The sequence below is a fragment of the Oncorhynchus tshawytscha genome, linkage group LG05, assembly GCF_018296145.1.
Source record: "Oncorhynchus tshawytscha isolate Ot180627B linkage group LG05, Otsh_v2.0, whole genome shotgun sequence".
NCBI lineage: Eukaryota > Metazoa > Chordata > Actinopteri > Salmoniformes > Salmonidae > Oncorhynchus > Oncorhynchus tshawytscha.
In genome coordinates, this window is record NC_056433.1 from 60,117,941 (window position 1) to 60,131,358 (window position 13,418).

At 40.6% G+C, this 13,418-nt stretch overlaps 1 protein-coding gene across 8 annotated transcripts in view; it reads right to left on the reverse strand.

Moving 5' to 3' along the window:
• The window catches only part of LOC112251023 (voltage-dependent R-type calcium channel subunit alpha-1E), a 115,800-nt gene that overhangs the window by 67,440 nt on the left and 34,942 nt on the right, over positions 1-13,418 (reverse strand). For all 8 annotated transcript variants that reach the window (XM_042322182.1, XM_042322183.1, XM_042322184.1 and 5 more), the window contains exons 3-5: positions 10,389-10,492; positions 9,627-9,785; positions 7,182-7,372 (exon numbers count right to left, since the gene is read on the reverse strand). In XM_042322182.1, the coding sequence (XP_042178116.1) occupies positions 7,182-7,372; positions 9,627-9,785; positions 10,389-10,492 (454 nt within the window). The remainder of the gene's footprint in view (positions 1-7,181; positions 7,373-9,626; positions 9,786-10,388; positions 10,493-13,418) is intronic.

A 13,418-nucleotide genomic window follows, 5' to 3' on the forward strand; every position in this document is an offset into this window, starting at 1 on the left:
TATCGAATTTACATCGCCTCCTGATGATTTTTATAGCTTATTAACGTGTAGTAATACCTAAAGTTGCATTAGAAAGGTATTTCGAAGTGTTTTGTGAAAGTTTATCGTCGACTTTTTAACTTTTAAAAAATGACGTTACGTTATGAAACGCTATTTTTTTCCGTTTATCACACAGTCTTCATAGATCAATATCTAGACTATATATGGACCGATTTAATCGAAAAAAGACCCAGTATTGATTATGGGACATCAAGGAGTGCCAAGAAAGAAGATGGTCAAAGGTAATGAATGTTTTATATTTTATTGTGCGGTTTGTGTAGCGCCGACTATGCTAATTCTTTTGTTTACATCCCCTACGGGTCTTTTGGGGTGTTATCATGCTATCAGATAATAGCTTCTCATGCTTTCGCCGAAAAGCATTTTAAAAATTTGACTCGGTGCCTGGATTCACAACGAGTGTAGCTTTATTTCAATACCAAGCATGTGTATTTTAATGAACGTTTGCGTTTTAACTAATACTATTAGCGTTTAGCGTAGCGCATTTGCATTTCCAGAGCTCTAGTTGGGACGTCTGCGTCTCAAGTAGGATCAAGAGGTTTTAACAAGAAATTTGTGGAGTGGTTGAAAAACAAGTTTTAATGACTCCAACCTAAGTGTAACTTCCGACTTCAACTGTATATAGTATGTATAAGCTGGAAGTAGAAACCTAAGTATTGTTGGTGTCGTATTGGATGGCCGCCGTTTTGCAAGCTCCAACACAACTTTGCTATTTTGTCATTGTTTTGTTGTTTATTTTTACTCTATTTTCACAAAATGTTTCCGCTGTTATTTCTTACAACTGACAAGAAATCTTGAACATCAGAATGGCAGTTACTGACCCCAAATCCGGCTTCTACTTCGACTCATCTGCCCTGGTTTCTCTAAGTAATTCCAAACTACACAATAGGGAACACCGGTGTGTTACAGAGGCAAGAGGGGGGGTCCTTGTAGGATTAAGGTGAAGTGAAAACCGGCCACTTCTTCCCTCCCTTCTATTGGGTAATGTACAGTCACTTAATAATAAGATGAATGACTTACGATCACGGATTTACTAAAAACGGGACTCTTGAAACGTCAATAGTCTTTGCTTTTCAGAAACATGGCTCTCGGACAAGATACCCCCCACAGCTATCCAACTCGATGGATTCTTCATTCACCGTGTGGCCAGGGAAATTGACAGGGGGAGGGGTTTGCTTCTTCATCAACAACAACTGGTGTTCTAATTCCAGCGCGGTGGAAGTGTCGACCCACTGTTTACCCATCTTGGAATACCTGATGGTCAAATGCCGACCCTTCTGCCTCCTGAGGGAGTTTTCAGCTGTTATCGTGACTGCTGTATACATTCCACCTCAGGACAATAAAAATAACAAGCTGGCACTTAATGAACTGTACAAGGCTATAAACAAGCAGGATTACCTACACCAAGTGGCTGCCTTTCTGGTTGTCGGCGATTGGCGTCCCTAAGAGACTCCAACACGAAGAGATCTCCAACACCACTAAGGGCGATAAAGTCCTGGACCACTGCTATTCTAAACACAAGCAAGCATACAAGGCCCTCTCTCACCTGCCATTCGGCAAATCAGATCATGACTCCGTACTCTTGCTTCCTCTTTACTAGCAGAAGCTGAACCAACGATTCGCTCCGTTTATAAATGGTCATCAGAATCTGAGGTTATGCTACAGGACTGCGCTAATTGGATTATGTAACGAGACTCCGCCGAAAACATGGACAAGTTAACCACCTCCGTCACCGGCTACATTAGAAAATGCATTGGTGACATTGTACCCAGGGTGAAAGGGCTGAAAATAGCCCATATTAATATATGTAGCCTTAGCAATAAGGTTAATGAAATCAATAACTTGCTAACATCAGATAACATTCGTAATTAGCCATTTCTGAGACTCACTTAGATAATTCATTTGATGATACAGCAGTAGCAATACAAGCATATAACATCTATAGAAGAGACAGAAATGCTTATGGGGGAGGTGTTGCTGTATATATTCAGAGCCAAATCACTGTAATGCTTAGAGAAGATCTTATGTCAAGTGTTATTGAAGTGTGGTTGCAGGTTCACTTGGCACATCTAAAGCCTTTTCTTTTGGAGTGTTGTTATAGGCCACCAAGTGCTAACAGTCAGTATCTAAATAATATGTGTGAAATGCTTGATAGTGTATGTGATGTAAACCGAGAGGTCTACTTTCTTGGGGACCTGAATATTGACTGGTTTTCATCAAGCTGTCCGCTCAAGAGGAAGCTTCTCACTGTAACCAGTGCCTGTATTCTGGTTCAGGTTATTAATCAACCTACCAGGGTGTTTACAAACACTACAGGGACAAGATCATCCACATGTGTTGATCACATTTTTACTAATACTGTAGAACTTTGTTCTAATGCTGTATCTGTACCCATTGGATGCAGTGATCACAGTATAGTGGCTATATCCAGGAAAGCCAAAGTTCCAACAGCTGGGCCTAAAATAATGTATAAGAGATCATACAAAATATTTTGCTGTGACTCTTGTGTGGATGATGTTAAACATATTTGTTGGTCTGATGTGATTAATGAGGAGCATCCACACGCTGCACTTTATGAATTTATGAAATTGCTTCTTCCAATTATTGATAAACATGCACCAGTAAATAAACTGACTGTTAGAACTGTTAAGGCTCCATGGATTGATGAGCAATTGAAAAACATTATGGTTGAAAAAGATGGGACAAAAGGAGTGGCAAATAAGTCTGGCTGCACATCTGACTGGCTTACTTACTGCAAATTGAGAAATTATGTGACTAAACTCAACAAAAGAAGAACAAACTGTACTATGAAGCCAAGATCAATGATATAAAGAAAGATGGATAAAAAACTTTGGAGTACTTTAAATGAAATTATTGGCAGAAAGACAAATTCAACTCCATCTTTCATCAAATCAGATGGCTTATTCGTCACAAAACCATTTGATGTTGCCAATTACTTTAATGATTATTTAATTGGCAAAGTGGGCAAACTTAGGCAGGAAATTCCAACAACAAAATGTGAGCAATTGTATTCATGCATAAAAAAAGAAATAATGAAAGAAAAGCATTGCAAGCTTGAATTTTGTAAAGTTAGTGTGTGAGAGGTGGAAAAATGATTGTTATCGATCAGTAATGACAAACCTCTTGCATAGACAACTTAGATGGAAAGCTACTGAGGATGGTAGCTGACTCTATGGCCACTCCTATCTGTCATATATTTCATCTGAGTCTAGAGGAAGGTGTTTGTCCTCAGGCCTGGAGTGAAGCCAAAGTAATTTTGCTACCCAAGAGTGGTAAAGCAGCCTTTACTGGTTCTAACAGCAGACTTATGAGCTTGCTGACAGCTCTTAGCAAACTGTTGGAAAAAATGGTGTTTGACTATGTGTTATGGCTTTTAAACCTCTGCCATATCGTGGATTCAGAGCTATCTATATAATACAACTTTAGTTTAATGGATTCTTCTCTAATGTCAGACATGTAAAGTGTGGTTTACCACAGGGCAGCTCTCTAGGCCCTCTACTCTTTCTATTTTTACCAATGACTTGGTAAAATGGTGTGGCTGTTGAACAAGTTGAGGAGAATAAATTACTTGGCGTTACCTTAGATTGTAAACTGTCATGTTCAAAACATATAGATTCAATGGTTGTAAAGACAGGGATAGGTCTGTCCGTAATAAAGAGATGCTCTGATTTTTTGACACCACACTCCAAAAATGAAGTTCTGCAGGCTCTAGTTTGTCTAATCTTGATTATTGTCCAGTCGTGTGGTCCAGTGCTGCAAGGAAAGACCCAGTGAAGTTGCAGCTGGCCCAGAACAGAGCAGCTCTTCATTGTAATCAGAGGACTGATATTAATACTATGCATGCCAGTCTCTCTTGGCTAAGAGTTGAGGAGAGACTGACTGCATCACTTTTTCTTTTTATTAGAAACATTAATGTGTTGGAAATCCCAAATCATTTGCAAAAACAACAACACACCTCTGACACACACACTTATCCCACCAGACATGCCACCAGGGGTCTTTTCACAGTCCCCAAATCCAGAACAAATTCAAGAAAGAGCACAGTATTATATAGAGCCCTTATTGCATGGAACTTCGTTCTTTCTCATATTGCTCAAATAAAGAGCAAACCTGTTTAAAAAAAATTGATTAAGCAACACATCACAGCACAACACCTCTCCCCTATATGACCTAGATAGTTTGTGTGTATGCATTGATATGTAGGCTACATGTGCCTTTACATTTTTGTATGTAGTTCTTTCCTTGAGCTGTTCTTGTCTATTGATGTTCTGTATTATGTCATTCTGTATTATGTTTCATGTTTTGTGTAGACCCCAGGAAGAGTAGTTGCTGCTTTTGCAACAGCTAATCGGGATCCTAATAAAATACTAAATGCCAAATACCAGACAAACTCAATGCATTTTATGCATGCTTTGACAACAACAACATCGAGCCAGGTGTGAGGCCGTCACCGACCCAGAGGATTAGGCGATCTCGCTCTCTAAGGTCAACGTGAGAAGGGTTGTTAATCAGGTCAACACCCGCAAGGCCGTGGGCCCCAACGGTATTCCAGGGCACATTTTCAGAGCGCATTGACGTGGGTGGCAGTGGAGCAGGTAGACAGCTTCACGTTTCTCTGTGTCCAAATCACTACAGACTTCAAATTGTCCAAACACACACACACAGTTGTGAAGAAGGCATGACAGTGCCTCTTCCCCCTCAGGAGGTTGAAAAAGTTTGGCATGGGCCCTTGACTGGCTGCATCACTGCTTGGTATGGCAATACCACCACCCTCAAACGCATGGACCTACAGATGGTTGTGCGGACAGCCCAGTACATCACTGGGACCAACCTTCCTGCCATCAAGGACCTCTATATCAGGCGGTGTGAAAAAAAGGCGCGTAAAAGCATCAGACTCCAACCACCCAAGCCATAGACTATTTACTCTGCTGCCGTAGAGGTACCGGTGCATCAAGTCTGACACCAACAGGATCTTCAACAGCTTCTATCCCCAAGCAATACGACTGATAAATAGCTAACAAAATAGCTACATGGACTATCTAAGTTTACCTTCTCTCTTTGCACACTCACAGGGCCCGACACACACACACACGCACACACACACACACACACACATACACACACACACACACACAGCCACTCCAACACACACACAAACACTCACTCCATCATTTGCTCACTCACACATAATATGCAGATACATTTATATTGACTCTACACACCCGCACACCCACTCACATACAACCTGCTGCTACTCTGTTAATCTTATATCCTGTTGCCTAGTCCTCTTACCCCTATACTGTACATATCCACCTCCATCACTCCAGTATTCCTGCACATGTAAATATGTTATTGGAACTGACTTTTTAAATATTTCCTGTATATAGTAAGCTTACTTACTTACTTTCTTTTCTTTTCTAGTAATACTTGTTATTGAATATTGCATTGTTGGGTTTTGAGTTTGCAAGAAAGGCAATTCACTGCACTTGTACATGAGACATTAGAACTTGAAACATTATTATACTCCAATTAGGGAAGGGATGAAAGGGTCAAGGGAAAATATTAGAGAAGGAAAATATTTGTAAAAATATACAGTACCAGTCAAAAGCTCGAACACACCTACTCATTCAAGGGTTTTCTTAATTTTTACTATTTTCTACATTATAGAATAATAGTGTAGACATCAAAACTATGAAATAACACATATGGAATCATGTAGTAACCAAAAAAGTGTTAAATGAATCCAAATATATTTTAGATTCTTCAAAGTAGCCACCCTTTGCCTTGATGACAGCTTTGCACACTCTTGGCATTCTCTCAACCAGCTTCACGAGGAAGTCACCTGGAATGCATTTCAATTAACAGGTTAAAGTTATATTGTGGAATTTCTTTCCTTCTTAATGCGTTTCAGCCAATCAGTTGTGTTGTGACAAGGTAGGGGTGGTATACAGAAGATAGCCCGAAAAGACCAAGTCCATATCATGGCAAGAACAGCTCAAATAAGCAAAGGGAAACGACAATCCATCATTACTTTAAGACATGAAGGTCAGCCAATCCGGAAATTTAAAAAAACATTGAAAGTTCCTTCAAGTGCTGCCTCAAAAACCATCAAGCGCTATGATGAAACTGGCTCTCACGATGACCGCCACAGGAAAGAAAGACCTCTGCTGCAGAGGATATGTTCATTAGAGTTACCATCCTCAGAAATTGCAGCCCAAATAAATGCTTCACAGAGTTGAAGTAACAGACACATCTCAACATCAAATGTTCAGAGGAGACTGCATGAATCAGGCCTTCATGGTCGAATTGCTGCAAAGAAACCACTACTAAAGGACACCAATAATAAGAAGAGACTTGCTTGGGCCAAGAAATACGAGCAATGGACATTAGACCAGTGGAAATCTGTCCTTTGGTCTGATGAGGCTAAATTTGAGATTTTTGTTTAGGTGAGAGTAGGTTAACATGTGTGGTTCCCACCGTGAAGCATGGAGGAGCAGGTGTGATGGTGTGGGGGTACTTTAATGGTGACACTGTCAGTGATTTATTTAGAATTCAAGGCACACTTAACCAGCATGGCTACCACAGCATTTTTCAGTGATACACCATCCCATCTGGTTTGCACTTAGTGGGACTATCATTTGTTTTTCAACAGGGCAATGACCCAACACACCTCCAGGTGTTTGGAAATGATTCAGACATTGATAGAAACCACAATCTATCTTCAATATTAAAGCTGATCTACCCTCTAAAAAACAGAAACAAAAAAACTAATCAGATCAGCTGCTTTGCCAATAATTCGGCAAAAGATCCGAATTGGGCTTTCTTTGTAAACGCAGCCTAAATGGTGTGTTTGTTTATCGTTGTGCAATGCTTCAATCATTTCTCAGGTATGGTGTGTAATCAATCGTGTTCACAATCACAGAACAGGGAAGCTACTGTAAGGGATGTTTGAGTGCATCTTGCAACAAATATCCGATAGCTTTAGTAATGACAGATAAAAACAGCTATCTAGGATTCTGAGAGGTATATCAAAGAAATATATTACCGGGTCAAATAATAGGCTTATTTTTCCCTCATCTATGGCAGAAGCAGGTGTGACTCACATTGTAGAGCACGGTGGTCCAGCCCTCCATGGTGATGCACTGGAAGACAGTGAGCACAGCAAACAGGATGTTGTCAAACTGGGTGATGCCATCGTTGGGGCCGATCCAGGTTTCACTGCAGGCGTACTTGTCAGGGCACTTCCTCACCCCACACGGGAACTCTGACTCCGACTTGTCCACCGTCTCATTCTCTGACAGAGGGACAAGAGAGAATAAAGTTCCTCAACTTGTTCTTATTGTCCTGAGTCAGAGTCCACTGTAGGATGTGTAGGTTAGGCTAAAGATTTTTTTTAAACGATGCAATACTGAAATCAATCTAACTGAACGTGATTTTTCCCATGAGAGATATGATGACTTCAGAGAAATGTCTCAATTCTGAGAAATGACTTGCATCTACTGGAGATGCATGAATAAGTAGCACAATATGATGATTGTAATGTGATGCATGACTCGATCAATGAACTGAGCAGCAGCAGCTCTCTGTGTGAAAGTCCTTTCCTGAACCCTTGTGAAAGATGACACTAATAATACGCTATTTGATTTGTGCAATGTGTGATTATCATAAATAATCTCTCTAAAGCCAATAGGGGGTAAATAAGGTTAACTCGTACAGTGTGGTCCCCACATAACCTTTATGATGATGTCATCTTAAAAATGACAGTATGTTGTTTGATACAATTGGGTACTGTATTAAATCGGATATATTTGAAATGTAGTAAAGGAATACTAAAATATATATGATATATAACTCTTTACTGTATTAAACCACCGAGACAGAGTGTAGGGTGTTCACCCATGAAATGATTAATTCCTTCAAGGTTTATACAAATATTTATACAAATATGTAGCATGTTTATGTAGCATGTGAATGGAAGGTCATCACAGGCATGATCAAATAAGTCGTCACTGCTCAATAAAACCCTGTGGTGCTGCTCCGCGGCAGAACATCGCTAACTTCGAACATCAGCTAACAAGCTAACTAGTGGCTGCAGGTTCGTGAGTGAAAATATGGGCTTTTTCTAAATTAAATCCGCTCAATATAAAACTAAATAGCGACTAAAATATATATATATATATATATCGCCAATATAGGCAATAAAAAGGCAATAAAAGCCAAGGATCTGGAGATGAAAATGACAAAGGTATCAAGTTGATTTTGATTGGTCCAACCAGCAGAAACACCTCCAAATGGTACAACATCACAACATTAAATATAGAAGCGGCGCAGTCTAAACGAGCAATGGTCACAGTAAATTAACACTTTATTTCATCAACACTGTCAAGTACTAGTCTATTAAGGTTATAATATTATAGAAAACAATCTAAGGATGTATTCTATGTAATTTATAATGACATAGGGCGAAGACAACTACGTTTTGACATTCATTTCGTAGCACCCTCTTAAATTGCCAAATTTTATTCCACATTGTACAGCAGTGAGTGAACACCCTACAGTCTGTCAATGGCAGACCAAGGAACATTTTTATAACCAAGTCAAGCTGTGAGTGATATTGAACCCTTGACAAAAGATAAGCTGAAGGTAAGGACAACTTTTTTGAGAAGGAAAGATAACTTCATCATCTTCTCTATCTGTGACAACTAAGTTCCTATAATCTAAAAAAAACGAAGGAACAAATCCCCAGTAAGCTTGTTAAAAGACCACACTACCTGAATAACAAATTATGTTCAGGAGATAAACATGTGTGTGAATAGAACTGTGTAACCCACTTTATTATAACATGATTCATGCATCTATGACTTTACAATTAGTCGAGGTACTGTATTGAGCTGCTATATTATGGGGTTTAATTACATAGGCAGTCATGTTGGCTGTGGTTACATTTACACGTGCAGTCAGGATTGGTACTGTGTGTTTCAGGTCTGTTGGGTAACACAGCTAGTTTCATCCTGACCACTGACAATACATTACACTGGGCGGGTGGGAGGGAACAGCAGAGAGCACTCACAGGACATTTGTATGGCTTATCATTACAGCTGAGGAAGCCTCGTAGAAAATAATAATCCACTTGTTGTGTAGGCGCAGTATAACCTTGCTGATAAATGATCGGCTTGAAGGATGTTTACGATAACTTACCCTAAATGTATACATGTAACAGAGCGAAGGATCACAGCACGATACTAACGCATTGTTTAAAACAATTCTATGTAGCTAGGTGTTCAATGCAAGCATAGGCTATAAGCAAGATTCAACCTCATAAAGGGACACCAACAGCTACAGAACCAACCCGAATTGATATGCAGAGCAGTGTGCGTCCTGGATGACTGCAGCCTTGATGGCATCTCTCTAAGGCTTGGAGCTCAAAGTGCCCTTTCTCTGTCTGGGTGAGTCCCAAATGGTACTCTATAGCCTATATATTCCCTGGTCAAAAGTAGTGCACTACAAAAGGAATACAGTGGTTATTTGGGATGCATATTCTGTCTTACCCAGGATATTTGGCATGGGCAGACAGGTGTTGTGGAGCTTTCCGCTGTAGAACTCCAGGCCGATGATGGCAAACATGAGAATGGCAAAGAAGAGCAGCAGGCCGATCTGGAGCAGCGGCACCATGGCTTTCATGATGGATTTCAGGACTATCTGCAGGCCTGGTCACACACAGAAAGATAGAGAAAGAGACAACTGTCATGTGTTATAAGTGCCAACAATACAATGAGTAACAGCACAAAACATTTGTAAATGGTAAGTGTGGGAACCACTTCAAGCAGATACTGTCAGCACTCTCACTTTGGCTAGCACAACAATCTCCCTAAGACATCGTTGCCTTTTGGGTGTGGGAAACTACTGCATCTGCTAGTTGTTAGTCGGACTCAGATGTGTTCTGCCAACAGAAGAACTCATTAGGACTAACTTTACGGACTCAAAATTGAGGTTAGTCAGGGGTCCAGAAAACACCAGTAGAACCAGTGCAGATACCTATATGTGTACTGTATACATCAGTGGAGGTTGGTGGGGAGAGCTATAGGAGGATGGGCTCATTGCTATGGCTGGAATGGAATAAATGTAACGGTATCAAACACATCAAACAAATATGGAAACCACATGTTTGACTCAATCCATTTATTCCATTCCAGCCATTATAATGAGCCTGTCCTCCTATAGCTCCTCCCACCAGCCTCCACTAGTATAGATTTAGATAGGCAGAGCAGATCCATGGACACCCAGTACATCTGGTGGTGTAAGCTACTCACTGGGGATTCCAGAGACCAGTTTGAGGGGTCTGAGCACGCGTACGGCCCGCAGGGTCCGCAGGTCCACTGGGATGTTCATGTGAGCTCCCGCTGTGGCCAGAATCCTGCATACACCCACACAACACACACACAACACAGGGAATTATTAAATCATTTATACACCGTTAATATTCCATTCATATTTCAAAGAGGGGTCTGAATGTAATGTCAAACATGATCTGAATCAGGCATTGTGTGATACATTTCTTTGTGCAGGTCCAGGACCGGTCATGACTGAACCTATACCACAGTTGGGGGAGAGGGTAATGTATTGGCACTGGTGCCCCCAAATAAAGTACTTGTTGGCGGTGTATTCATCACATCAGCTCCCCAGGAAAACATGACACTTCTTCATTACACAGTCTGATTAGCTCTAATTAAACTATGTACCTACGCAATTAGAACCATGTGTCCCCTTCATGCTATTAGAACAAAATTGGCTCAAAACAACACGACACAGTCTATCAAGGCTGTTATCTTTTACAAATTGGTCTACACTTAAGACTATTTGTGGCTATTACTCATGGATAATACTAGAATCTTAGAAAATTCCTGATTGTAAACAATAAAATAGCATTGGTCAAGACTCAACACACATGATTGACAGATCAATATGCAGTGAAATGGTCCATTAGTGTAATTCTGCTCCTACTCTGTTTAGCTAACATTCAGCAGCTATCCTAGCAGTTCATCTCTGGGTCTTATCATCTGAGTCATCTGTCACATGTGTGCAGCTAACCACATTAGTTATGTTTTCCCATCAGACTGGAGTAAAATGACACCAGCCATTATAGATGTGTCCCACTCAGAAGGTTCAGGAGGAGCAGGGAGGGGAAGGGGGTACTGTTGTTCAAGCAATCTGGTTTCACTGGTTCTTGTTTGTGAAAGGCACACAGGTGTGCCTGCACGCAGACACAAATAATAGGGAGTGTGAGGGTCAGTGAATGCAGGAGGCAGTGAATGCAGGTGAAAACAAGTCTTCTTTTTGGCTGCACTGTGTAGGAGGAAGGCACTGACAAATTCTATTAAGGAAATGAAGGCTGCAGCTCTATCAAGGCAATGCACATTCCGGCTAATATGCTGTAAACTGTTAAATAGATACATATATTATTGAATCGTATTCTTGCTGTGGCTTACATACTAAAACACTGAATGAAAACAAGACCGAGTTTCAATACAATACTTCAATACTTTGAGTTTCAGCCCCCTGGATAAAATGGTGCAGTCCACAGACAGCAGCTACCTGGAGCACATGTGAAGCAGCTCATTATAAAATGCAAATGTTGTCCTTTCTCTGATGTGCCTCTTAATAGGAGGGTACACATTGTAGATACAGCACAGAAGGTAGAAGAGAGATATGTAAGGGAGGCCTATGTGTTTACTGTGTACTCCCAATCTCCTCCATTACTCCTTCCCTCCTCTCCTTCACGTGTTAGTGGCACTAGGCTGCTGTGCATACTCGGGGGGATTCAGATCACCCTCTCCCGTTTTCTCCTCATCCCTCTCTCTCTAAATACACTTCCAGCGCGGCTCACTTTACACCATAATGGGAATGATAGACAACCCGTGGTCACTCCTCTCACTGTTTTCGCCCTCATTCATTTTTGCCTTTCACCTCTCTCTGTCCAGATCCGACAGGACGCCAGTGTTGTGTAGTCTGGGACCCCTCTGAACACAGCAAGCAGGACTTACTAGAGAGAGATGCTAAGGCTTAGTTCCAGGAACAAATGTCAAAGTAACAACCTGAGGTCTGAATTCAGAGATACAGAGATTGAATGATGTGCGATGATGTCTTCAAACAACAAAGAAGGGGGTACTTTTTTCAACATTAGTAAATTGCTATTTCCCTGTTTTGTCATTTTCTGTTAACACAGTGTTACACATGAATAATACAGAGTACATTGAATATGGCATAGATCCAATTATAGCCTGAAGATTAGTCACATCTGGGGTGTCAGGACACTGGGGTGTCAGCCATTTTAATTAAGACTGGAGAGAGATCTTAAAATAGCACGTCCATACAGAGACAGAAATTATATTATTCCATCTAGGATGAGCTGAGAACAGACAGAGCCTCCTCCACTTCTCCAAATCATTACCAAGTCTGGCCTGCTCTTTAGTTGTTATGGAGACTGGGGGATCTAGGAGCTAAAAATGTAATCCCCATTTATTCTGCTGATGGACTTCCTGCTCAGGCCGACACCCTTGTGATTTGTGAGGAGCCAGCCAGGTGAGCTGTACTCTGGTCTGGTCTATATTAGTGGAGAGAGAGAGTGGCCACTGGGCAGACACACGTGTAGGCTAGGTACATGAGCTTGATGATACATAGTTACAGTACATGTGTAGCCGTTAAGTCCCATTCAACAGAAGGCATAAATAAAGTACAAAGAGAACATTACATTAGGCTTTGGTAATATACCGTTTACACTGTATACCAGGGTATTTTGAAAAACTGAAGGTATGATTTCAATACCGTTTGCTAAGCAACCATTTTTTGTTTGTACAGACGAAACCATTCTGTCAAAAGTTGCTTATAATAATAATTATTATTATTTACAGATAGCTAGGGGCACACTACAACACACAGATATAATTTACAAATGAAGCATTTGTGTTTAGTGAGTCCTCCAGATCAGAGGCAGTAGGGATGACCAGGGATGTTCTCTTGATAAGTGAGTGAATTAGACTACTTTCCTGTCCTGCTAAGCATTGAAAATGTAACTTGAGTACTTTTGGGTGTCAGGGAAAATGTATAGAGTAATAAGTACATTATTTTCTTTAGGGATGTAGTGAAATAAAAGTAAAAGTAGTCAAAAATATAAATAGTAAAGTACAAATACCTAAAAAAAAAGCAACTTAAGTAGTACTTTAAAGTATTTTTACTTAAGTATTTTAAACCACTGCGAAACGAAGGTCTCTTTGGTAATGACATGGAGTGGCAATGAGGTTAATGTTAGCTAAAGAGACTGGTACCCAGACTAGAGACATTCA